Source organism: Sabethes cyaneus, chromosome 3, assembly GCF_943734655.1.
Source record: "Sabethes cyaneus chromosome 3, idSabCyanKW18_F2, whole genome shotgun sequence".
Classification (NCBI taxonomy): domain Eukaryota; kingdom Metazoa; phylum Arthropoda; class Insecta; order Diptera; family Culicidae; genus Sabethes; species Sabethes cyaneus.
The window spans coordinates 5,673,639-5,701,488 of NC_071355.1; the positions used below are offsets into that span (position 1 = coordinate 5,673,639).

General features: G+C 36.5%; 1 protein-coding gene across 1 annotated transcript in view; it reads left to right on the forward strand.

Moving 5' to 3' along the window:
- The window catches only part of LOC128744298 (RNA-binding protein asd-2-like), a 162,346-nt gene that overhangs the window by 59,933 nt on the left and 74,563 nt on the right, over positions 1-27,850 (forward strand). The window contains exon 2 of the mRNA XM_053841170.1: positions 19,547-19,653. Within this exon, the coding sequence (XP_053697145.1) occupies positions 19,547-19,653 (107 nt within the window). The remainder of the gene's footprint in view (positions 1-19,546; positions 19,654-27,850) is intronic.

Sequence of the window (27,850 nt, forward strand, 5' to 3'; positions counted from 1 at the left end):
ATGGTCTTAATTTGCTGGGAGAAAGAATCAGCTGTCCGTTACCAGCTTAGAACAGATAAGGTATCGCCCAATACAAAAATGAAGCAGATCAGGTTTTTACCTTTGTTATACTATAACAAAGGTTTAAAAATTGGTCGAAAAACACGAAATTGATCCGAGGCCCGGAGGGCCAAGTCACATATACCAATCGATAGGGTTCGTCGATTTGAGCAATGTCTGTGTGTGTGTGTGTGTGTGTGTGTATGTATGTAATGATTTTTTCTATCGCCTGTTTCTCAGAGATGGCTGACCCGAATCGTTCGCTATTACTTTTGTTTGAAAGGTATTATTGTCTAGTAGATCACTATTGAGTTGCTTCGTGATACGACGTTTCGTTTAAAAGTTATAAGCAAAAATGTGAAAAATACGTGACACGGGTTTCTCTAGAACTACCTGACCGATTTCAGCGTTCTTAGTATCAAATAAAAGCTCTTATTAAAGCTAAATTATTCAACAATTTTTAATTAAAAACAAACAAGTAGTTTAAAAGTTATGCTTAAAAAACCTGTTTTGACAAGGTAATAATTATCGCCTGTTTCTTAGAGATGGCCAAACCGATTTATGCGCTATTAGTCTCATTTGAAAGATAATATATCCTAATAGATCACTATTGAATGATTTTTTGATTGGACGTTTAATTTGAAAGTTATGAGCAACCGTATACACCACACCAAAATTAACAAAAGTTTATAATGATTTTAACCAAGATAATTTACCTAATTTCAATTATTTTAATATCAAACGAGAGGTTTTGACACTACGAATATATATGCAAAATTTCATAAGAATTGGTTGTAGCGGTCAAAAGATATTAACCCTCGAACACTCGCGCTAACTTTTGTAACGCAGCTACTCGCGCGCCCAATAGCCTCAAACCAAAGAAAACGTGCGTACTAGAGTTTTGACTGGGAAAACTTGGTTTTAGGTTTATCGAACCTTTAGAATAGTTTCTTGAAATTAAAAGCTCTATCGTCTGGTGGAATCTAAATTTTGATTAATCCCCCTAAAAGTGAATAGAAAAAAATATTTTCTTCAGTGTCAATATAACACATTGATGTGTTCTGCAAAGTTATTGAGCATATTATTACAAGAAATTTTGCTAAAGACAGTATCCATCTCTGCAGCTAAGATAGAAAAATCTTATTTATTGTATATGAATTTGTAAAATCAGGTTTTATATTTTTGCTCTTTTTGTAATTGTGGTATGACTTTTTCATGTATTACAAAGTTGTACAAATGATAAAAATACACAATTTTGCTGAATATAGTATACCTCTATATTTGCTTGTTTAGGAACTGTAGAACTTTGATTATAAAAAATACCAGCAGACGGATACATTTTAAACATTTTACATTGGGTAGTTTTGCTGCATACAGACACCATTTTTCCATACGGAGAAAATTCCACTTGAGGTAAATTGTGGTACACCTCGCTTGCTGATTGCTTCGTTTCTGTGATGGCGGTTTATGCTGATCTATTTTCCCAACAATTTAAATTATTAATGCATTGAACAATTATGACATTTTGCTCAGAATAAGTTTATTGAAGAATATACGTTAGTTAAACAACGGTTTGTAACTTTATAACAATATGTCGTTGAAAAACCGACACGTGTTGTACAAAATACAACAGCGTGAGTAACCGAAGGTTAATAAAAATTGATGAAAATTATTCTAGAAAACTCTATTGATGTGAATCAAATAGAATGGCATTACAGGAAATTATGCATAGTTCAAAAACCTATAAACTAGACCTTTACTAGGCAATGTATATGTTAAAGAATAAGATTTCCTCTTACAACTTACTTTTATTTGCACTTACTCATATTAATAACAACTTACTTATCCTTACTCAGCAATTTCATGAAAAAAGGATCTATCAAAATTTAAAAGTGTTCCTATTTTGTTCAAAATTTGTAAATTTATTCAATTTTCAAAAATTTTATGTAAACCAACGCATTACGCAACGTTGATTAATAGATCAATTATGTTCCGAAAACGTGTCGATTTCTATCTCAAATAGCAAGTAAGACCGTATAACAAAGGTTCCTTTCACCACTAGGTGGATTAAATCGGGTTTTTTTTTTTGTGAAAACCACGACTTTCTTTGGAATCGCACAAATAATTTCATGAATTTTAGTATCGTGTTTGAAAAGCGTCGCAAAAGTGAACAAGCGTTTTAAAAGTTATGCTTTGAAATGTGTTTTGGCATAAAGGTGGGTCCTAATCTAGCCCCGGATGATGTCGACGTCATCTGTAAAGCCAACAAGCATGTGAGTTCTTGTACTTGATAGTCCGTTCCCTTTCCACGTTAACCCCTCATGTTGCACTTTCCAAGGCAATGTTGATTAACAGGCTAGAGAGTGCATCTCCTTACTTCAGTCCATCCAACGTTGCGGAAGCGGTTGAGGTCTCATACACTATTCTGATGCATGATTTTGACCCGTCGCCCGAATCAGTTTATATAGTTTCACCATTTCCAGACGACTCATTTCGTTTGACTGAATCGCACGTAGCCTTAAAGTCAACAAGCAGAGGACGAATACTCCAGGAAGTTGACTGGGTCAACCATCAGATGCAGCACAATTGAACAGTGAGGTCTTTTGGGTCTTTTGGTTGCTTCGGTGTAGGAGTATAACGGTGTCTTTTGCCTTTGAACCGATAACAAATGTACAATTGGCTGAGAGATATGTGGGGTAGGTAGGGTAGGGGGTAGGCCCAGATTGCTGTACACAGTTTACGGATTGCTCATACCCATTGATTCAGTTGAGCTAATTTTTTGTAGTGTTATTGTACATTATTGTTATTTTATAATTGCTTCATACATATATCATGTACATACGTGTATTTTTTGTGTCAGTTCTACGTTAGTTTGGTGTTAAATTTGTATCATTTTATGGTACCTATTTTGTGGCGTCGTGGTCGTAGAATGATGAAGGTGGCATTTCTCCTTCTGACAAAATTTCAGACCATTCGACCCAAACTGTACGGTAATTTTGAAAAAAGCTAGTTATTGGATATATATTTCAGTTTAAAAGAACGCTATGAACTATTACTGTAAATTTTCTCATAAAATTAGGTTCCTAGAATAAAATGAAATAAAATTCCCACTCGAAGCAATAACACAGAGATTGAACAAAGCACACAGCACCACTTCAAGTTTTCTTTTGACACTTAAATGGCAATGCACAATCGGTACAAGCAAAAAACAGTTTGAGCCAATTTCTCGCCGCACAAAAACATACTGCAAAATCAGAAAATCGACTTTTATGCCACTCCGTAAGCAATGATGACACCGATATTCTTCGGCAGCAGCTGCTTTTGACTCCCTCGAAAAGTGCAAATAACTTGAATCATTGGCAAGCATACTCTTCTCTGATTCACCTATTGTTGTCACCTGCCTGCTACCGGTTACCGGCTCCTCCTTTCCGCACCCACCGGAACAGCATCATCATCATGGCGAACAACGAACAGCGAGAGAACAGAAAAATAACCCGACAAACTCCCATTCATCGTGGCATCTTTACGACGTTGTTTGCTCGTGATTTCGATGATTTTTCTCCATTCTTTCTTTGCTCCGCTCAGGGTTAGCAAATGGAAAAAGTTTTCCCAACTCTCGTTCCAACTCGTCGCTACGAGGGAGGCCAGTAACGGCAGCAACCACCGAATGGAGAAACTTTTCGCCCTGCATTGGTATTCAAAATAGATTTCGCTAATACTTAAAAATTTGAGAGATTTTCCTCGCCAAATATTTAGTCCTGCCGGTGCGCTGCCGCCGCGCCGGTGGGGTTTACTTTTGCGGGTGCCGCAGGTCTGCCATGCCAGTGTTTGTGTAAGTCTTCGAAAAGGGAGGAAGGGAGTAAGGAGCTCTGGGAAAACAGTGAGGAAATCAAAATTGAAAATAAACGTAGAATGGGGGGGCTTAAACTTTGTACTGATACTGTTTGTAAGCGCTCTGTGAAAGCAAATGGAAAGTTATGAATTTTCCAACCAACTCGTTGCAAAGTGAATACAAACCGGTGTGTAGGGTATTACACTAAGAAGCATAGTCAGATTTTCGACTATTTGCTCTGGGACTTCTGGTGTTGTTGTTGTTGATGATGATTGTGATGATGGCGATGCCGGCAGGAATTTAGTGGCAGGAAAACTAAGTTTAACTCTAGCCAATGATAGCAGAGTAGCATTGGGCATCGGAACTGTTCTGTCGGAGATTCCGATCTGCAGAGTGGGCACTTAGGAATCGATCAGAGTTTTCTTGTTACTTGTGGCAGAGTAGCATGAAGTTTACGAACAATTGCCGGCGAAAGTCGATGAAAATATTTTTACAAGCATTGCAAGTGATTTATTGCAAAAAAGTTTTTTTCTTCCTACAGGATCTTATTTTGAACGAAAATGTGTCAATGAAAAAGTTCAGTCTGTAGTGGGTGTCATGTGTCCTTACAGTTGACCTAACCCAAGCAACCATGTGAGTTTTATTGTACTTTTATGGCAGTTTCCAAAACCAATTTTGATCATAAATGCCAGGATAAGAGTATAATAAAACTTAGATTGTTGCTGGGGAAAACAATATAAAGTTTTCGCATGTTTCTTAAAAATTGAAAGCTAAACGGGCATATTATGAAAAACTATTCTATGATACAAATAAAAAATGCATGGTACAACCTTAACATCACTATACACTATACACCATCCAGCGCCTCTATGGTTCAAAGGTACAAGTACCAGCGAACCACATGCCCTGGCGGGTGTTGTGGGTTCGAATCCGGTTGTAATCTCAGATTACAGCTTGGTTCGACTCATGCACCTTCCAGTATTGGACAAAAGGTATGAGTCAAAATGACTACTTGTCAAGCATAGCTACCAATACCCCCCCCCCCTTCCTTTCCGCTCTTCCCCACCTTCACCAAAATTTTCATTTCTTTCCCTACCGTCCCTTCATCAATTGTAGAACCATCGTTTCAAAAAAAAATATTAACTTAGCTTTTGTTAGTTGCATTTTACAAGCACACAATATTCTAGGTAATTATCGAAGCTCTCAAAATACACGTTTTTGCAGAAGACTGCAAATCTTTTGGACCTTTACTTGCTGAGTTATCGCATATTCAAACTTTGAATATTTATAGCTTCACGAACCCATGGGGTAAAATGGGGCAAGCGGATTTATGAAATCAGCGCTTCATCTTAAAGCTTAAGTCGAGTACTATAAACTTGTATGGGTTCCGCTTGTTCCCAATCACCCAAATGAGTGTACGGCAAGCATACGTTTTATGTGGTTCGCGTTCGCGAAAGACTCGATACACGTCTATTTTTTTTGTGTTAGTAGATAGACACATGGCTCCTTCGGCAAAGTTATAGCAAATATAAAGGTCAAACACTTTGGTAAAGAAATGACATTTCTATTCCTATTGAGTGCAGAGCTATAGAGCATTTTCCTTGTAAATTCTTTAAAAATTAGTTTTTCATACTTACCTCATGTTGGTTGCATTTTACAGGAATATATGGTTCTAGGCAATTATTGAAGGACTCAAAATACACGTTTTTGGAGAAGATTGCAAATCTCTAGGATCTTACAATTTTATTGCTTTTGGCTCGTAAAGTTAAGTAAAAATAAAGCTTAAATAAGCGATAACTTTGTAAGGAATGGTCCTAGAGATTTGCAACGTTCTGCAAAAGCATGTGTTTTGAGTCTTTCAATAATCGCCTAGAACCATATACTCTTGTAAAATGCAACCAATATACGCTGAATATGAAAAACTTATTTTTAAAGAATTTCAAAAGAAAATGCACTACAGTTCTGCATAGCATAAGATTGTCATAACCTAAAACCAAACTACAATAAATTACTCTCTAGTAACTTGCGGCGATAAACAGATGAACTATCGCGGAAGTCGAATAGATCAGTATATTGGTTGAACTGACGGACCATTGATGCAATTGGTGAGAAGGCTGCATACTGAGTTAACTGGAATCCTACCTGTAGCATGATTCTTGGTCGCAGGGCTCTAGATGGTGCATAGAATCCAATTTGCGCTAACAGATCTGGAGCATCGTACTCAGCATTAATGAGCTTGACAACGAATACGGCTTGAGAAGCTCGGCGACGGTGGTCTAAGGTTTTGATTCCCAATAAGCGACAACGATCTTCGTAGGTGGGCAAGTTATGCGGATCATTCCAAGGAAGTTTTCGCAGGGCATAGCGAACGAATTTGCGCTGAATACTTTCTAGTCTGTTGATCTAGATTTCCTGATACGGACTCCAAACTACACTGCCATACTCGAGTTTTGAACGGACTAGCGAACAGTACAAAGCTTTAAAGCAAAGGGGGTCATCGAATTCACGTGCTATTTTAAAAATAAATCCAAGCTGGCGGCTTGCTTTTTCGATTTTTGTTGTGATGTGCTGCTTAAAAGATAATTTCTCATCCAGTATTACACCCAAATCTCTCACTCACTCTGTATTGTGGATATTTGTAAATTTGTTCAGAACAAAACAAAGAAGAACGCATTTTTTTGGAATAATTTCAACTTTACCAAAGATTTTGAGTAAGATTAAAGCATTTTAACACAATAGACAATACTCTACGTGGCATCGGCCTACTTTCCAGGGGACGTGGATCCCAAGTAACAATCCAATAGCAAATTGGTCTTATTCTTTTCTTATAGTAGTTTTATCAGAGCATTGCAAAGTCTATTAGGTTTTATAATGTTTCTTCTTAAGTGAATTTTATCTTATTTGACTAACATTTCTGAAGTATGACTGAAGGAGTACTAGATTATCAATTAGTGTAATTCACCTTATCAGCTGTTTTAAAGGATATTTCATTTTTGTTTAAAAACTACGCTCCTTAAAACTTAACAATAGTTTTGACAAAAACTTATGACATTCTTCTGCAAGATTCGTTTATTTTAACAATACTACTATAAAACTCTCTTAAAATCGTATATTCTTGAAAGAGAAATCATACTCTTGAAAAAGAACATTAACAAAAATAACTGACGTGTTGAAATTTTCTAACTTTCATGTCACAAAACATCGACAAACTGAGCGTGACATGCAAAAAATCTCATTTATGGGCAACAAAGCGGCTGCTTTTCACCACTTTTATTTTCAATTTTCATTTATACCCATTTCGAAATAGCCATATTTGTGAATGCTTATAGCTTATAGCTCTTGGTCAATTTAAAATATTTAAGGCTGTGAAAAGAGTAAGATGTCTTGCAAGTATTCTTTGAAAAGACAACCATAAAATCATCAACACTTGTGGTGGTTTTAGTTTCAAGCAACTCTTGGAAGTTATTATAAACAGATATCGATAAAAATTACAAGTTTTAAAAGGATCTTTGGAAATTTTCTTGAGAACCTTCATTAGTGTGGGCCTCCCCCGCTTTATAAGGGTTTTATGGCTGTTTTATCGCAGTTTTGTAGAATTACAAGTTTTGAGATCGGTTTTAAGCAGCAAATGCGGGAAACCTCTTCAAGTGCACCTTAAAATTGAAATTGTTACTTGGGATGATGTCCCACCACCAAAGGTTACAGCTTTTATCTTCTATTGCAAAAGACATAAGGCCTTTATTATTAGGTGCGATGCGAATGCCCATCATACAATTTGGAATAGCTCAAATATCACCAAGAGAGGTGAGTCACTTTTCGAATATATTTCTCAGCATGATATTGATATATGTAACAGGGGAAATTCTCCAACTTTTACTAACTTAATCAGGGAAGAAGTTCTTGACTTAACACTATGCAGCTCAAAAATTTCTGATAAAATACAGAACTGGCATGTATTAGATGAAAGATCGTTATCTGATCATAGTCAAGTTTTATTTGAATATGCTGCAAATGACTTGTTGCAGGAATACTATAGAGATCCTCGAAAAACAAATTGGGAATGTTACCGCTCGAAGCTTGGAGGTGAGAAGCTGTTATCAGGAGCTGGAAAAGGGTTCGCAAATTCTAATAGACAAAATTAAACAAGCCATGAGAATGGATTCGTAGTTTATTGAAAATAAGGGATACATATAACGTTAATGTTAAATACTTATACATTACTCGTAATATCCAGATAAGACTGACATAATCATAAATATTCTTAGCTTCAACTTAAGCTTCAAAATTAAAAAGCAATCCAACCAGAATCCACCAGCCGGCAGCGAAATCAAATGGCGTACGCTTAAATAATGTCCGCTCACGACTGACTAAGCTAAGCACGTCGTAAAACCGGAATAATGTTTGTCAACGCCAGTATAAAAAACGCGCAAACATCATCATCGTTTGAGGAGCGAAAAATTTTCCAAACAATAAAACATCCTCCCTCACAGCTTTTAACTACGACAATAACCGTTAAAGTACATTATTGATTCAAACCGATTTCAGTCGAACGATGCGTGTAATGTCAAATGTGATCCTCATCTCGGCAAGGAAAAAATCCCCGTTTTCAACCAGAGCGACAACCACAACAACGACTACGGTGATGGCGGGACGGAGCACCATGCGTGACAGCTCTTCGCCCCGTGAATGGCAAATCAGATCTCATCTGCTATTATTTTCCAGCCACGTTCGTTCGGTCCGATTTCCCCGACAGAGTGATTCATCAATTTCTGGTTCCGGAAAGGAAACTGCCTGACAATACCCATCGAACACCACATTTGTCAACCGGTTTGTCGGCACACATCCTGGGGAAGGGGTTAGGGAAAATTGCCAAACATTGGCTGTAACGGAAGCCGGAGAAGATGTGAAAAATAGACACAATTTTCCTTTATTGAAATCTATGTTGCAATGATTCAATATTTGACTCAGCAATAATGTGCTTAGCAAGCGGAAAGGTAGAGTTTGGAACTGACGAACCGGACCCATCCCTCAAGCTCACAAAACTCAAACAAACGCACAAATAGCTCCGGGGGAATCTTCGCTGGTACGCACTCGGAATGAAGGATGAGCACTTGGTCTGTCTCGACGCTCTGTTGGTTTTTTGCATTCTCAGGAAAAGCTCGTGGCGATTTCCCGAGTGATTCGCTGTACTGAATGTTGTTCTAAAAATCACCTTTTACGCTTCAAGTTTGAATGATCTCAAAAATTTGATCCTGGAGCTTTCACCAAAACTATTTCCCACTCCATCCGGGCTCACTCAAACCATTAGTTCAAACCTATTCTTGCAAAACCCAGTGAAGGAAGTGACAGTGACAACAAAGACGCTATTAGTTTCCAGGGTACTATAAATCACGCATTCAGTTGGAAAGAACCACACAAAAAAACTTTCCACTAGCAAAATTATACTCGTTGAGTACGCTTGGGGCACTTGGAGGTGAATCATGTGACACACAAGTCCACAGCGCTGCTGTGCAAGTAGCAGCACATAAAATAAATCCCTGACCGCGCCCCTGCCTAGACGAGCGACGACGGTGTGTCTGCTGAAGCCCTTCTTGGGCACGACGACGAACGTCTTCCCAGTCTCCCCAGTCAGTCCCCAACGCATTCTCAACTAACCGAAGCAAACTGCCAACCTGTCAGCCGTGGGTACCGTTTATGGAATACTAAATCAGCTGTATTTGCATGTTTTGCTCATAAAGCTCTCACTGCCTGCCTACGGTTCGATGTCGGTTGGTCGTTGCTGCCTCATTTTCCGTCGACCTTCGGTACTAACCATGGCCGAACCTCCCGCAGGTGACTCCACGTCAGTTTCGGAATGGGGAGCAGAAATTTCGATGAAAACCTGCCTTGCTCTGCCCTGCCCGGTGCCTGTCATGCCTACAGCCGAATGCATACTAATGAGGGCGAACCGAGTGGATTCTTCGAAATCGTTTCTAGAGTTGTGCGTTTTTATGGTTGGGAATTCTTACACTTTGTCAATGTTACACCTGACAGCTGAGCAAACGCGCTGCATGGACGGCGGGGGGATTCTCGTTAGGCGAGTAGCGATGTGATGACAGTGAGGGACAGTTTCCTTTGTTGCCGGTATCGGTGAAGAATCCGTACGGTTACGTCTTGAAAGCAGCTGCTCAGGTCAGTGCTTTCGAAGTTATTGTCATTCTTGTGGTGGATACTTTTGCCAGGTTGAATTAATACAAAATGGTCAAAGAAATTGTAAGAAAATTTGCTGTGAAGATTGGAAAATGTGTTTGAAAATGTTGGATTGGAAATGTTCAATTGAAATTTGCTTAGTTTATCGCAACTTGTAACGCTAGTATTATTCAAACTTTAGATTAACAATGTCTGTCGTGGCTAGGAGGGATATATGGAAAAAAGTTTTGTTTTTCTTTCGTGAGAGCCTACGCGACAGAAGCGGGAGCTGACTGGGACGGTGCCAACCGGAAAGGGACGTGAGTAACGTGAATATGACTGTATATTCCGCCATAACTCCGAAACGCCTGAACGGTTCTTCATCAAACTTGGTACACATGTTCCTTAGCATAAGAGAATCAACGGCGAGAGGTTGACAAAAGGAAGGTGGTCACTAATGTTATATACTGAAATTTGTGCAATTGTGATTATACGTTCAAAACTACTTTGTACTAAAAATAAGTACTCTCTAAGTAATGATCAATGACGAATTATAGATCGAGTCATTCGTATTTGAGCCGTGCTGACGTACAGAGTTGCTAAGTGATTTTACGAGTTTTAAACTTTAATTAAAAGAAAGTTTCCTTGCATGATAGCTACTAGCTGAATAACTTGATATCTGTTTCTGGTTGTAATTCGTGGAGTAAATTTATTACGGTCAATACCTTTTAACTAAGAAGAAGGGGAGGTTCAAATAAGTACAAATGGTTGCGTTTCTCTTGCATTTGATCCATTTGCAGTTGTGCAAGTGATTGTGAGTTGTACAAGATAGCAGTGGTACAAGCGGCTGGATTTCTGCAAGGTCGAAGAAAGTGGTCATTAACAAGGGGGAGGTTCAAAAACGTAAAAAATGCTTTGTGTTGATTTATAGAGATTACCGAGAAGAAGACAGACTTACAAGTGGCTGGGGGACAATAAAATGGGAATTGACAAAGGGAGTAGACACATTCAAATGAAGAAAAAGGGTTTTGCTTCTTGCATTATGAGAATTTTCGTTACAATAACAGATGTACAAGTGACTGATAGACAAGGGGGTCCCGCGTAAGCTCGGGCAAGCTAGTGTTATACCTAATATTTCTTAAATGGTAACTTTTGATAAGGCTAGGTTTTTAAGATTTCCGACCACTGGGCGTCGGACGGATCGTTTTCCGTTGGTTCTTGACTGATTTTGACCCATTATGATCCGGGTATACCTAAATTTGGACCAAATGAAGTGAAACTGTGTAATCCATTATATTATGGCTCGAATATGTCGGGAAACTCAAAATCGTCATTTGGAATGGTTTCAAGGCCAAAATATCGTAGGTTTTATATTTTATACGTCCAGTTTCAAACAAACAAATTGCAAAGTTGTTTACATATTTCTTATCGAATTTTGTGATTGGCTTTACATATCAATACCATTTCAGGCAATGTTTCGTCACAAAATGTAGACTTTTTTATGCCGTTTGGAGACAAAGTTTTTTTGCCATTTTTTCTACTTTTATCCATTGGAAAGTATTCTGAAATAAAATGTAAATGTAAATGCTTCGATCCTATTGACTCTTACTGCCTCTTCCAGTCGAGATTACAACATGCGACGCGTGGCTTGTTAGATCAGCGTTGGACCTCGAGGCCAACTAGAAGGAGAAAGTTAAAACTATATCTAAATAAATTTGGTTAGAAATCACCACATTATTGACTATGTACAAGCTTATTTAAAACTGCTAGGTAGATAAATTGAAGAAAGATACTAAATTAGGCACCAAAAGTTAGCTTATACCGTTTCTGATTGTATAATATATAAAACCATACGTTTGGGAAACTGTATATCGGAATAGGCCGAACCAAGATCAACATAGGCCGAATCAGGATCATAATTTGATTGTCGTTAAAAATCAAATTATAAATCAACTGGTCTACTAAGGTTTCTTCTAAATTTAAAAATAGCGTCTTCAGTTATTCTTCCCATACATTCTAAATTTTTTTCGAAAAACATTGTAATTTTGTTGATATACGTGCATTAGTGCATGGGTGTCATGGGAAACAATGAAAATAGGCCGAACTACGATCAATCGCCCTAGGCGTATATGCAATAGTTTTTGACTCACAGGGTGTTTTATATAAAGACCTCTCCAAAACCATTTTTTCGCTAATTACTTCAAATTTAATGGCTTTATTGGATCATAATGTTTTACAAAGTTTTTTCTTTTATCAAAGGTCGTATTTTTGTAGAACATTGTATGTTGAAAACTCATACGTATAACGAGTTCTAACGTTTTTCCTGTATTTTTTAGTCTTTTTCAGAATAAAATATCTCAAAAAGGGGCAAACGAAAAAAATCAAACTTGGCCGTTTCTGAAAGCTTGAAGTTTTATCTCAAACATACGTGAAAATAAAATGCTGGCTATTCTTCTAACTCGAGTAATTTCAGTTTAATTATTCTATGTTTGACCATTTTCTACTATGCAGCATTTTATAATATCTTCTTGATGACGATTAAAGCCAACATGTCAATAGTAAATAAGAAATTTGTCGTACCATGGCACGTAAAATAGTCTTCAAATTTCTTATCTGCACCAGCTGCTTTGGATAAATATCTATCTTTCAATTCTCATTACTTTGCAAATATCGTTTATCTACCAACAATAATGTCTTTTTGAGACAATTTTGAAACAAAAATAAATACAAAAACAAAGATTTTTTTAGTTATTCCACACGTAATATTGTAAATGATTATTTCAGTTGTTAATGTCATTTTTACCTTTGTTATACAATATAACAAAGGTTTAGGAATTGGTCGAAAAACACGAAGTCGATCTGAGGCCCGGAGGGTCGTGTCACATATACCAATCGATCAGGTTCGACGAATGAGCAATGTCTGTGTGTGTGTGTGTGTGTATGTGTGTATGTGTGTGCGCTTCAATTTTCAATCGCCTATTTCTCGGAGATGGCTGAACCGATTCGTCTGCTATAACTTTTATTTTAAAGGTATTTTTACCTAGTATATCACTATTAAATGGTTTCGTGGTCTGACTTTTAGTTTAAAAGTAATAAGCAAAAATGTGAAAACTACGTGGCACGATTTTCTCCGGAACCACATAGCCGATTTCATCGATCTTAGTACCAAATAAAAGCTCTTACTATTGCTAAACTTCACGCCAATTTTTATTGAAAACAAACAAGTGGTTTAAAAGTTATGCTTAAAAAACCAGTTTTGACAAGGTTCAAATGATCGCTTGTTTCTCAGAGATGGCCAAACCGATTTACGTGCTATTAGTTTCATTTGGCAGGTAATATAGCCGGATAGATCACTATTGAATGGTTTTTTGATTGGATGGTTAATTTGAAAGTTATGAGTAATTCAATACACCACACCAAAATTAACAATAATTTATAATGATTTTAACCAAGAAAAATAACCTAATTTCAATTTTTTTAACATCAAACGAGAGGTTTTCACACTACGAATATATATGCAAAATTTCATAAGAATTGATTTTACCGGTCAAAAGATATTAACCCTCGAACACTCGCGCCAACTTTTATAACACAGTTACTCGCGCGCACAATAGCCCAAAACCAAAGAAAACGTGCGCACTAGAGTTTTGACTAGGAAAACTTGGTTTTAAGTTTATCGAACCCTTGGAAGAGTTTCTAGAAATTGAAAGCTCTATCGTCTGGTAGAATTTGATTTTTGATTAATCCCCCTAAAAGTGAAATAAAAAAATTATTTTCCTTCAGTTTCAATATAACACATTGATGTGTTCTGCAAAGTTTTAGAGTATATTATTACAAGAAATTTTGCTAAAGACAGTAACCTTCTATCTCTTCAACGAAGAGATCTTATTTATTGTATATGAATTTGAAAAATCAGTTTTTCTATTTTAGCTCTTTTTGTAATTGTTGTATGACTTTTTCATGTATTACAAAGTTGTATAAATAATAAAAATACACAACTTTGCTGAACATAGTATACCTCTATGTTTCCTTGTTTACGAACTGTAGAACTTTGATTATAAAAAATAACCTGATTTTGACCCCGAATCACTCGACTACCAACAGACGGATACATTTTAAACATTTTACATTTGCTGGTAGTTTTGCTGCACACAGACACCATTTTTCCATATGAAGAAACGAAAGAAAATTCCAGTTGGGGCCAACTGCGGTACACCTCACATGCTACTTGCTTCGTTTCTGTGATGTCGGTTTATGCTAATCTATTTTCCTAACAATTTAAAATAATAATGCATTGAATAATTCTGACATTTTGCTCATAAAAAGTTTATTGAAGAATATACGTTAGTATATACGTAATATTTGTAACGATTTGTAACTATATAACAATATGGCATTCAAAAACCTACATATGGTGTACAAAATACAACAACGTGAGTAACCGAAAGTTCATAAAAATTGATGAAATTTATTCAAGAAAACTTTATTGTTGTGAATCAAATAGAATGGCGTTACAGGAAATTATGCATAGTTCAAAAACCTATTAACTAGACCTTTACTACGCAATGTATATGTTAAAGAATAATATTTCATCTTACAACTTACTTTTACTTGCACTTACCCTCATTAGTAACAACTTACTCAGCAATTTCATGAGAAAAGAAACTATCAAAATTTATAAGTGCTTCTATTTGTTTCAAATTTTGTAAACTTATTCAATTTCCAAAAATTTCATGTAAACCAAACGTGTCGATTTCTATCTCAAATCGCAAGTAAGACGGTATAACAAAGGTTCCTTTCGCCACTAGGTGGATTAAATCAGGTTTTTAATCACAAGTAAGTATGTCAAAAGAGGCAAAAGAGAAGATAAAGCTATAGAACCTTTCCGAAAACTTCAACTTATATCAGAATAGCGTTGATTTGAAAATTGAAATTTGAAAGATAGATACTTATCCAAAACAGCTGGTGCAGATAGGAAACTAATGATATGTCCAAAATCCGGAAACTATTTTATGTGACAATCAGAATAAATTTGTCATGGTCATGTCAAATTTCTTTTTTACTATACATGTTGACTCTAATCGTTTTCAAGAAGGTATTAGAAAATGCTGCATAGTAGGAAATGGTCAAACATTTCCAAAGTTTTTGTCACCCCCCCCCCCCCCTTTGGAAATTGGCTTGTAAAATTGGGGGGCAGAAAAATAATTTGTAGGATATGAGTTAATTTTTTTTTTTAAAAATCAATTGTCTGTGGGCTCTACAGCCTGACGTGCGTAAGTCCTCCGTGAGCACAGTCTATCGATCTAATTGGAAGTTTGTACATTGTCAGGTTCGCAGGTTAATCGCAGCGTTTTGCGAAGGGTAAAGTACCCGGACGAACCAAAAAGATTCGCGCATAGTCTTTAGGATTCCTAGCGTTAAAATCGTATGAAAGAATTCTTCAGAGGATTCGCACTAAATGTCTCGCTTATAGAACCGGGATTCTTATATGAGAATCCAAGAGTTGAATCCACGGGATACCTAGGAATCGCGTACTATATGAAATAAGAATCTTCTGGATTCTAAAAGCAGGAGCCCTGCAGTATTAGTAAGGGCAGGCTCGATGTTCTGCATGAATATGCTGCTGGGTCTCCTTATTTGTGTTGTCGTCTGCGGCTGCCAGCGATACTACATACCCGTACTCAACTATTACTTCTGGCTTGTCGCCGTCAATGATTACCGTCCGCGAAAAATGCACGTTAGTCTCAATTGAGCCTCTGACATTCATGTGTTTGGCCTTCGACACGTTTATTTTAAGCCCAATCCTAGTAGCCTCCGCTTTCATTCTAGTGCAGATGGCCTTTGTCGTGGCAAATTTTCTGGCTTTAATATCAAAGTCAGCTGCGTAGCAAAGAAGTTTGCTATCTTTACTGAAAATCAAACCTCTTGTTTCGATATCTGATCGTCGGATCACCTTAAGTGTAATGCTGAAAATTATGCAGGAAAAGCTATCAGTAGCATCCTCGTTGCGTCTCGAAAAGATTCTGGACTCTAACAGCCTCTTCCAGCCGAGATTCAAACATACAACGTACCTCAATGCCAACTAGAAGGCCAAAATTTTAACCTTTGTCTTCTATTATTTCAATTTGATTTTATGTCAGATAAAGAACACTCCATTTCAACCAAAATAACTTTTAACTGAAAATAATTCCCCATTTCCTAAATAAATTTCTTCCTAACTAAACGGTTAGGTAATGTGAGATTTTTTTTGTAACCCCCCCAAGAAACTGTTTCTGGCTACGCCCGTGAGGCCATCAATATATACAAAAGTGAGCGTGAGTATGCTTGTATGTTTGTATGTTCCACCATAACTCCCGAACGCCTTGATCGATCTCCACCAAACTTGGCATTAGAGAATCAGCACTGGGGGGTCAACAAAAAGAGGGGAGGTTCCTTAATAGATGGGGGAGGGTCCCTAATAGGGGGGATGCCATAACTCCGAAACGGCTTGACCGTTCTTTATCAAACTTGGTACACATGCTCCTTTATATAAGGGAATCAGAATCGAATAGGTTGACAACAGGAGGACCGAAATGTTTGGACGGTTAGGACCCATAAGTAGGACGGACGGTAGAACACGGTACACGCACGGTAGGACAAAAGGTGCAGCTGATGACCGGAGGTTGCTGACAAGAAGGGGGGAGTAACGCCCATATGATTGTAAAAATTTATCCGTACAATAGAAAAAATCAGAATACGAAACACTAAACTGCAATGCTCGCAGTTGTAGATTTGTCCAGTGTAATTATGCACCGAATCAAAGTGCCCTGTATAAAAAGTGTTCGATCATTAGTGCTAATTGTTGTTGGCCGACTCTGTTTGAGTCCCAGGGGCAATCATTCAAACAGCGTGGAGTTCATCTCAGATGTTCTGACTGTTCTGACTCTGACTATCTGACTATGTTTTTTCCATGGTAAACTTTATGTGACATGCTCCAAAGTGGGCCCAGCCAATAATTTGTGCATACTTGCTCCTGGTGGTGACACTAACAACATTGCTTACAAATAAGTTTTGTCTTGAAGTGAGATGAAAGGACTGACAGGTTTGTTTTATACATGGAAGAAACACTGTTGTACCTTCTATTTTTTTATTAGGATAGCATGTAATACTAAACTAATAAATAAATAAAAAGCTGTGTTTAGAAAAGTACAATAACAAAACTATCCATTTCCTATGGGTGAGGCGGCCATTCTTAAAATCGGAAGTTGCAAATAGGAAAAATGGCTTTGTTTTTCTTTCTTTATAGTGTTTTATAGGGATTTACGTAAAGAAAACAGATGTGCAGGTGGCCGGATAGACAAAAGAGGGGGAGCTGACAAATGGGGAGAAACGTCCGAAAGAGGAACAAGCGTTGTATTTTTGCATTATAAGCATTTCGGTTACAATAACCGATGTACAAATGTCTGTGAGACAAAGGCTACCCGAGTAAGTTCGGGCACTCAGCTAGCTGCAAATAATTTTAAAAGTTTTTGTCGCCCCCCTTGGAAATTGGCTTGAAAAATCGGTGGCAAAAAAATAATTTGTAGGATATGAGTTAATTTTTTTTTTCATAAAATCAATTGTCTGTGGGTTCTGCAGCCTGAAAAACTCGAAAAATGAGTGTACGAGTTGAGTTAATGCTTCTAGCACGAAACAGAAATGGAAATTCGAACAACGGAATTTCCGAAATTAGATTTTGGCATGTAAAATAATAACGTATATATTAAAAGCAACAATAGATTTGGTTTTCACGTTTAAACTGTAAGTAAATATGCCTAAAATCAATATTTTTTTTGCTCGATTAAAAAAATCTCTTTGTTTTTTTTTCGTCCCCCCCCCTCTTCAATGTCCCAACATCGGAAGGACAAAAACTTTATAAAATATTTGTAATGGCCTTACTAACAGTTATCAGTAACATTCTGGAAGCTACTGATAGTTATCAGTAACAATTTTTAATGACAGTTCCTATTCCTACCGTAGATGTTTCAGTTAATGTGAATCGATTTTTTGGACGTGCCAGTTACGGCTCATGACAGTTAATCTGAATAACTCCCTTTTCGATGGTAAACACAAACCTGATCCCACTTGTAAGCGAACTATATCATTTGAAATCACTTCTCTATGTACTAATTTGATATTTCACAACTATGATACGATTCGTAATTGTAGTCATTTTCATAGCCTGACATGCTCGACCTCACTGAAGGTCAAGGTTGGTCTAACACAATACGCGTTTGGCAGCGTTCTTCCAAGCAACGAGGCCCAATTAAATGCCTGAACGTTTTGTGCAGCGCAAAGTTCCAAATATATGTAAGAACCATATGCCAGCTTGGGAGATATTCACCTTGAAGATAATGAATGAGGCGCAGACACGAATTTCTGCCCAGTATCAGTGTCGTTTTGCACTCGTAGCTGTATTTGAATGTCGGTCCGTCGAATAAAATCTACCGAAATATTTTTCCAAACTTGTACCGCAAAACAAAAAGGGTCGTCTGAGTCGGCCATAATAAAATTCTGGATTTCACAAAATCGAATTCCAGTGGCAGAATTGGGGAGTACCTACTTACAACAGCCTGAAATTGACAGTACATGTTACATTCATGTTCGAAATTCTTTAGCGGAGGCGTTCTTGATATATTGAATTTGATATACAGCTGTAGGGAGACAGAAGCTTGACAATGTACAGAAGTTGGCAAATTGGCAAGATTGAAACTGAAAGATCTGCCAAATACGATAACAATAGAAGAAAACTCGTTTCCGGTTTCTCGTTGAATAAAACGTAATTGGCACATGTAGGGAATATTTTTTCAGGACTGGAAACACTAACTTGAATTTCAAACTCTATTCTGCGTGAAATATTATTTAATCTAATAATAATCTAATGATAAAATTTTCTCCAAACATTGTAAATCGCATGTTTTGAATAAGGAACAATATTATTTTTCATTTCACTGTCTTATTCATGTATCCATGTCCGCCGGTCCAGCAGAACAAACGGATGAAATCAGAGATCTCCACTGCCGAAGGCCACCTGCCAGTTAATTTCATTGCTTTAGGACATTTCGAATGACGGTTCCGGATGCTGCAGAACTTCAATCATTTGGAAAACCATTAGTTTGCATTAGTGCATACTCAATGGAGGCGCATCATCATTGATCGAAACTCGACTGCAGCGTTTAAAAAGAATTCAATTTATATTTTTCTTGCCAACCACGGTAATGAACAGCAACTAAGAAACCACCAACCACATTCACCATCAAATATCTTTTACTACCTTGCCATGTAACAGAACGCAATCACGCTGATTTAGCACCATTCCCAGCCTCCCTTTAATTGTACTGCTATTTCTTTTGCTTTCCTGCGGGATGAACAAACGACCATGCCAATCATCCCGCAGCAGCCGCAGTAGCAGTAGCAGTACGCGTACATTTCAATGTCACTTAATGCCATGTTCAGCTTGTTCTCTTTCTCTCTTCCCCACCTCCACAGGTTCGCCATCGGTAATACACGAGAAGAAGAAAATGCTCGACATCACCCGGGACAAACCGATCAAAATTGCTGTCCGGGTTCAGGTGCCTGTCAGAGATCATCCCAAGGTGAGTGCTGTTAACGTTACAAATTTATCCTCCCCTTTCCCCTCCCCGGTTTTCCCCCCGGGCCGGGACCGGCTTCCGATTGATAGCAAGTGCAAGAAAAGGCTGATCAAAAGAGAATATAAGAAATAAAAAAAAACCGCTGACTCGTTGTGCGTCGTCAGTCCGAACCGAAGACCGAACCGAACTAAGGAGATGATTATTCCATTCAATGGAGCCTGCAGGAATCCATCCCACTTCCGACCGGTTCGACAAAGGTGCAAAAGGGGAAATGGAATCATTTGATATCATCATTTCGCATTCGGATGAGGAACAACTGGAGGGTGCAGATAAAATTAAATATTTCATTCCGGCATGTTACCGGTCGGTGCAAAGTAATGGTAAAATAAAGAATCTCGAGAGTATCCTAGCACTTGAGTGTTACCCAGATAAGCACAGACGGCAGTTGCGTTAATCTAACGTAGGAGGGAAAATCTCTGTGTATTTCGAGCATCGTCACTCTTGCCGCTTTTAGTCTGCGGCGGAATCTGCCAGCAGCGAGCGAACAAATTCAACAAGAAAGCGTTGCGACCCTCGTTTTTCCCCAGGGCCCAATCCAAAACCGGAAAATCCTACCGTCCACCTACACGCGCGTGCGATACGGCAAGACGAACGACAATTTAAAAGCGAGCTGCGAGCATCCATGGAGCCTAATTTGTTGGCAATTGCCACTGCGCGCTGCTGGCTGGCGGGGCCGAAAGTGCGGATGAAATCGTAAAAAATACGAAATAAGATCCCGCTGGAGACGTGTTTTAAAATGATACCAAACCCGAAAGATACTTCTAATGTAACTAAAATGGGCCTTGTATGTATGGCTTTGGAAGCAGTTACAGCCGCTATTATGAGGGTTGTGGTTTTAGAGGCTGTTTCCAAATGGTTTGATTGAACAGTTGTCATTGTCGAAGGTTTAAATAATTTAAATAGTTAGTACCACAGTCTTTAATTTTTTTGAGTAACCAAATATAAAGTCTTTCGGCTAGCCGACCAGCGTCGGAACGACAACGGCCTAACGCCCTATCATCCGCACTCTCCAGCCGGTCATAAACCGGCGACATAATATGACTGAGGAGACTTACAACGTTGTTGGCCTTCCGATTGCGGTGTACCGACATCCAAAAGCCGATTACGTGCCGACCGATCTCCCAGAAGGACAATTTTGTGCAAAAGGTTTCACGAGTGCCGCACAGCAATTTATGGGATTTTTGCTTTCCTTCCGGCGAGCAAATAAATACTACAAAATCGAACAATGAACGGCGTCTTCTTTGATGATTAAGCAATCGGTTGGCTAGCGACGCAAACGAAAGGTTCCGTTTCGTTTGTCGCTCGCAAGGTGGAGACATTTCTATTTTGCAGGATTCCAGCTGACCAGAAGCAATTTGTTTTGCAACCGACACAAAGGAAGGCATATTTTCTGTAGATCGGACATTTAACCAATCCTGTAACCCCACGAACCTTCCTTTTTCCCTTTCTCTTTCACTAGCCTGATTGACCCTGATTGGTTCGCGTGTCACATCCATCTTACAAGCTACCGACCGACCGACACCAGCTGTCGGTATCGGTTTGAGACAGGTTCAACAAATACTTGCTTGCTTGATTGAGGTTTGCTCGGCTCCCCTTTGCTCGCTCGCCGGTCGACCGATTGTGGAATTTTGCCATTCGACTGTCGGGTGATTTACATTGTTGAACTGAAAAGCTCAGAATCGCTTCAGTTAGGTTGCAGTTAGGTTGGTTTTAAAATTTTTCCTTCAAATTGTTGACTAGTTTTATGGTGCGATTTAACGCTTTGAAAAAAATTCAATCAGTTAAGTTGATAACAATTGAAAATTGAAAATTGAAAATTGAAAATTGAAAATTGAAAATTGAAAATTGAAAATTGAAAATTGAAAATTGAAAATTGAAAATTGAAAATTGAAAATTGAAAATTGAAAATTGAAAATTGAAAATTGAAAATTGAAAATTGAAAATTGAAAATTGAAAATTGAAAATTGAAAATTGAAAATTGAAAATTGAAAATTGAAAATTGAAAATTGAAAATTGAAAATTGAAAATTGAAAATTGAAAATTGAAAATTGAAAATTGAAAATTGAAAATTGAAAATTGAAAATTGAAAATTGAAAATTGAAAATTGAAAATTGAAAATTGAAAATTGAAAATTGAAAATTGAAAATTGAAAATTGAAAATTGAAAATTGAAAATTGAAAATTGAAAATTGAAAATTGAAAATTGAAAATTGAAAATTGAAAATTGAAAATTGAAAATTGAAAATTGAAAATTGAAAATTGAAAATTGAAAATTGAATGAAAATTGAAAAAGACAAAAGACCAAAAGACCAAAAGACCAAAAAACCAAAAGACCAACAGACCAAAAGACCAAAAGACCAAAAGACCAACAGACCAAAAGACCAAAAAACCAAAAGACCAAAAGATCAAAAGACCAAAGACCAGTCTAAAGTTAGTCTAAAGTCTAAAGTACAAAGCCCTATTTCCATAGTTCAAAGCCCAAAGTCTAAAGTTCAAATTCCATAGTCCAAAGTCCAAAATCTAATGTCCAAAGTCAAAAGTCCTAACTTCACAGTTCAAAGTTCAAACTGCAAACTTCAAAGTTCAAAGTCCAACGTCCATAGTTCGATGTCTAAAGTTTAAACGCCAGACTCCAAGGTTTAAACTATAAATTCCAAAGTTTACAGTCTAAACTCCAATATTCAATGGTAAAAGGCCAAAGTCCAAAGTCAAAAGTACAAATTACAAAGTCTAAAGTCTAAATCCATAGCCCAAAGTGTAATGACTATAGTCCAAAGTTGACAGTGCAAAGTTTAAAGTTCAAAGTTCAAAGTTCAAAGTTCAAAGTTCAAAGTTCAAAGTTCAAAGTTCAAAGTTCAAAGTTCAAAGTTCAAAGTTCAAAGTTCAAAGTTCAAAGTTCAAAGTTCAAAGTTCAGAGTTCAGAGTTCAAAGTTCAAAGTTCGAAGTTCAATTTTCAAAGTTCAAAGTCCAAATTCCTATGTCTAAAATAAAAAGTCCAAAGTCAAAAATCAAGAGTCCGAAGTCCAAAATCCAAAGTCCAAAGTCCAAAGATCAAAGTCCAAAGACAAAAAAGTCGCAACTCAAAAGTACAAAAGTTTTTAAAAAAATGCAAATCACAAATAAAATGGCAAAGAAGAAGAAATTAAGAAATTTAAGAAATTAAAGATGAAATTGCTCTTGAAATCGGACATGACATATGACATTAACTAGACTTGATTTTAGACTACTTTGGGCTTTGGGCAAGCTTTATTTCATATCAAATTGAATATTGGACTTTAGATTGGGTTTGGACTTAAATTTACGGTAATTTGGACTGGAAGTTTTTTCTTATTGGAATTAGACATTAAAACATACTTAAAACATAATTTGAAGTTTTTATTTGAAATTTGAAATGCGTTAGACTTGGAATTAGATTTGAAATTAAAGTTGAAATTCGTCGTAAAAATCGGAATTGACATTGGAATTGAATTGGATATAAATTGGATTTGTGATTAGATTTTTGATGTTAGACTTGAAGTTAAAATAAAAATTGTACTTGAAATTGGATTTGAAATCTAAATTTAAATTTAAATTTGACATAAAATTGTTTAGATTCAATTGAAATCAAACCTAAAAATGGGTTTAAAATCGGATACGCAATAGACCAAAGACCAAACCGTAAATTGGAATTCAATTTGGACTAATTTGATCTTGAAGTTTCACTTCAAACAGAACAAGGACACGAAATTAGATACGAAGTTTTACTTAAAATTAGAATGGACATTTTGCGTCTTATTTTCACACACGTTTTACCTTTTTCTGTTCCGTTTTATCTCTTTTCCAGTCTGGAATTTCTACTTCTCTTGATTCGTTTTTTCTCCTTTTCTGTGCCGCTTTCTTGGTTTTGTGGTTCCGTTTTTTTCATCATGCTTTATTTTTCCTTCCAGTCTTCCTCTATTTTTCTCGTTTTTCTTTTTCCCGTCCAACTTATCTTGTTTATTTGTTTCGCTTTTCTTCGTTTCCTGTCCCATTTTTTTATTTACAGTCCTGTTTATTACTCGTTTTATCATTTTTTTTCGTTTTTTGTCTTTTCTCTTTTTGTTGTTTCCAGGCTCCATATTTTTCTAACCATTTTTAGCTCCTTTCCTTTTGGTTTTCGTTTTTTTTCTGTTCCATTTTTTCACTTTTTGATGCCCCATTTTTCAGTCTTTTCTGTCGCGTTTATTCTATTTCTGGCTTTCGTTTTTTGCCTTTCTCTCCTCTTTTTCCTTTTGTTCTTGACATTGTTCGTATTTTTCTCTTCTTTTTTACCTTTTACTTTAGTCCTTTTTTACTGTTTTCTTTTTTTTCTGTCCTATTTTTTCGATTTTTGTCGCATCTGTCTCCTTTATATCCCATTTGATCTTTTTCTCGTTTTTCTCGTTTTCTCTATAAGGTTTCCTCTTTCTCTTTCGCTATTCTTTTCTCTTTTGGCTTCTTATGCTTTTCGTTCCAAATGCCCTTTCTTGCTTCGTTTTGTTCCTTTTCTTTTCCCGGTTTTCCTTTATTCTGTCCGCTGTTTCCTGTTTCTTTGTTCGTTTTTTCTTCTTTTCCTGTCCTGCTCTTCGTGCTTGTCATGAATCCAGATTTTCCTCTGGCCCGTTTTTCGTCTTTTTACTTTCAATTTTCCCCGGTTTTTTGTCTTGCTTCGATTTTTACTGCTTTTTCGGTCCCGGTTTTCGTCTTTTTTCACCGGTTTCTATTCCGCTTTTTGTTTTCGTCTGTTCTATTTTTCCTTCTTCTATATGGGGTTACCTTCTTTTCTCGCATGTGCCTAATTTTTTCCGTTCTTCATTTTTTTGGTTCAGATTCCTCGTTTTTTGCTTCATTTTCCGTCTTCTTCTTGTGTTTTTTCGATTTATTTGTTCTTTTTTGACCCGTTTTTCCTCCCATTCTATTCCTTTTTTCATGCCAGTTTTTATTTTGTTTTCGAATTAGGATTATTTAGGAAAACTGAGTTTTGTAGCCATAAATCTGGAACAACAAAAAATGTTATTATGAAAATTTTATGATTAAAAGATCAGAAGATTAAATTAAAAACTGCAGATTTCTCAGTCACAAAAATTATTATTATTATTTTACAAGCTAAAAAACGTCCAAAATCTAATGTCCAAAGTCCAAAGTCCAGGGTTAAAGTTCTAAGGTCCAAAATCCAAAGTACAAAGTCCAGAACTTAAAGTCCAAACTGCGAAGGGCAAAGTACAAAGTCCAAAGTTAAATATCTCAAGTCCAAAATCCTAAGTTAAAAGTCAAAATCCAAAGTCCTAAACCCAAAGTCATATAAAGACTAAAGTCCAAATTTCAAAATCCATAGTTAAAAGTCCAAAATCCAAAGACCATTAAATTCCAAAATCCAAAGTTTGATGTCCAAAGTCCAATGAATTCTAAAGTTCAAAGTACATTTCAAAATCCAAGTCCAAAGTCAAAGTTCAGAGTCTAAACTCCAAAATCCGAAGTCCAAATTCCAAAGTCCACAGTATAAAGTCCAAAATATTAAGTCCAAATTACAAAATCCAGAGTTAAAAGTCCAAAATCCGCAGCCCAAAGTCTGAAGTACACAGTCCAGAACCTAAAGTCCAAACTCCAAAAGGCAAAGTACAAAATCCAAAGTTAAAAGTAAATAATCCAAAGTCCAAAGTCTAAAGTTCAAAGTCCAAAATCCAAAGTCCACAGTATGAAGTCCGAAATATTAAGTCCAAAATCCAAAGTTAAAAGTCTAAAATCCAAAGTCCAAAGTATAAAGTCCAAACCCAGCTAGCATTTTCATATGTATAAAAAAGGTAAAAATCAGCATTACGTACAGATATACATGCAAAATAAATTTCATGCGCAAAATTGGCATATCCGTACTATTTTGGAGGTAATATACGTGATTACGAATAATTTTGAGCGTTACGACTATATAAGTATTTATATACGATAATATCCGATTAAGCGCGAGTCGCTCCCTACTACTCTACGATTTTGTGCTGAAAATCATATGTATGTCAGTCATTATCGTTATATACGACAAAAAATCAACTTGATCCCACTTTATCCAGCTTTAGTTACGATTTCGAGTTTGTTAGGAGATATTTACGATAGTTTTCTTAAATTGGTATACGAGTTGGTGCTAGCTGGGAAATATTAAGCCCAAATTCCAAAATCCAAAGTCCAATAAATCCCAAAGCTCAAAGTTTACAGTCCAAAATCCAAAATCCAAAGTTAAAAGTCCAAAATCCAAAGTACACTTAATTCCAAAGTCCAAAATTTAAAATCTAAAGTTCAATGAATTCCAAAGTTCATAGTACATTTCAAAACCCAAAGTCCAAATCTAAAATCCACAGTCTGAAGTCCAAAGACCAACATCCAAAGACCAAAATCCAAAGTCCAAAGTATAATATTAAATCCAAAGTACAAAATCCATAATCTATGGTCCAAAATCCAAATCTAAATGTTTAAAATTTAAAGTCTAAAGTTCAATAAACTCTAAAGTCCAGGGTCAAAATTCCAACATCCAAAGTTTAAAGTACGAAGTCCAGAACCTAGAGTGCAAACTCCGAAAGGCAAAGTACAAAATCCAAATTTTAAAGTAAATAATCCAAAGTCCAAAGCCAAAGCCGAAATACTAAAGTCCAAAATCAAAGACCAGAGTCTAAAGTCCAAAATCCAAAGTCCACAATACAAAGTTAAAAATATTAAGTCCAAATTCCAAAATCCAAAGTTAAAAGTCCAAAATTAAAGTCCAAAGCCCAAAGTCTACAGCACAAAGTCCGGAACCTAAAGTCAAAACTCTAAAAGGCAAAGTACAAAATCCAAAGTTTGTAAATTATCCAAAGTCCAAAGTCTAAACTCCAAAGTCCAAAGTCTCCAAAGTCCACAGCATAAATTCCGAAATATTAAGTCCAAATTACAAAATCCAAAGTTAAAAGTCTACCCTACTAGCGCAGTTGTTATAAACTAGTTGTAACCGATTAACGACTAATTTCAGTCATGAATAAGTTGCTGCAACCAGAAATGACAAAAGTGTGCTGCTTGGGTAAAATCCAAAGTCCAAAGTATAAAGTCCAAAATATTAAGTCCAAATTCCAAAATCCAAAGTCCAATAAATCCCAAAGCACAAAGTTTACAGTCCAAAATCCAAAATCCAAAGTTAAAAGTTCAAAATCCAAAGTCCACTAAATTCCAAAGTCCAAAGTCCAATGAATTCCAAAGTTCAAAGTACATTTCAAAATCCAAAGTCTAAAGCCAAAATCCGCAGTTTAAAGTCCAAAGACCAAAATCCAAAGTCCAAAGTATAAAATCCAAAGTATAACGTCCAAAATATTAAGTCCAAAGTACAAAATCCAGAGTTTATGGTCCAAAATCCAAATCTAAAAGTTTAAAATTTAAAGTCCAAAGTTCAATAAACTTTAAAGTCCATGATCAAAATTCCAAAATCCAAAGTCTAAAGTACGAAGTCCAGAACCTAGAGTGCAATGAATTCCAAAGTTCATAGTACATTTCAAGATCCAAAGTCCAAAGCTAAAATCCACAGTCTGAAGTCCAAAGCCTAAAATCCAAAGTCCAATAAATCCCAAAGCTCAAAGTTCACAGTCCAAAATCCCACGTCCAAAGTCCAAAGTCCAAATTCCAAAGTCCAGAGTATATTTCAACATCCAAAGTCCAAAGTCAAAATCCAGAGTTCAAAGTCCAAACTCCAAAGTCCAAAATCCAAACTTTAAAGTCGTAATTCCAAAGTCCAAAATAAAAAGTTCAAAGTCCAAAGTCCAAAAACCAAAGCCCATAGTCCAATAAATTCCAAAGTCCAAAACCCAAAGTCGGAAATCCAAAGTCCAAAGTCCGATATTCGAACTCTGAGGTCCATAGTCCAAAGTCCGAAGCACAAATTTCAAAATCAAAAGTCCAAAGTAACACAATTGACAGCTGTCAATTTAAAATACAAAATGAAACAAAAATCAAGGATCGGGAAATGGCAGATGCAAAACGGAAAAAGTTTAGTAACTTTAGAGCTGAGAAGAAGGGATCAAATCGATTACTGGATTTACCCATTGTTGTTATTTTTTGCTTGTAAATTAAATTACCACTTAATTGTTTTAACAATTAGTCATAACAACGATAAAATGCATCTTCGATGGCCATGA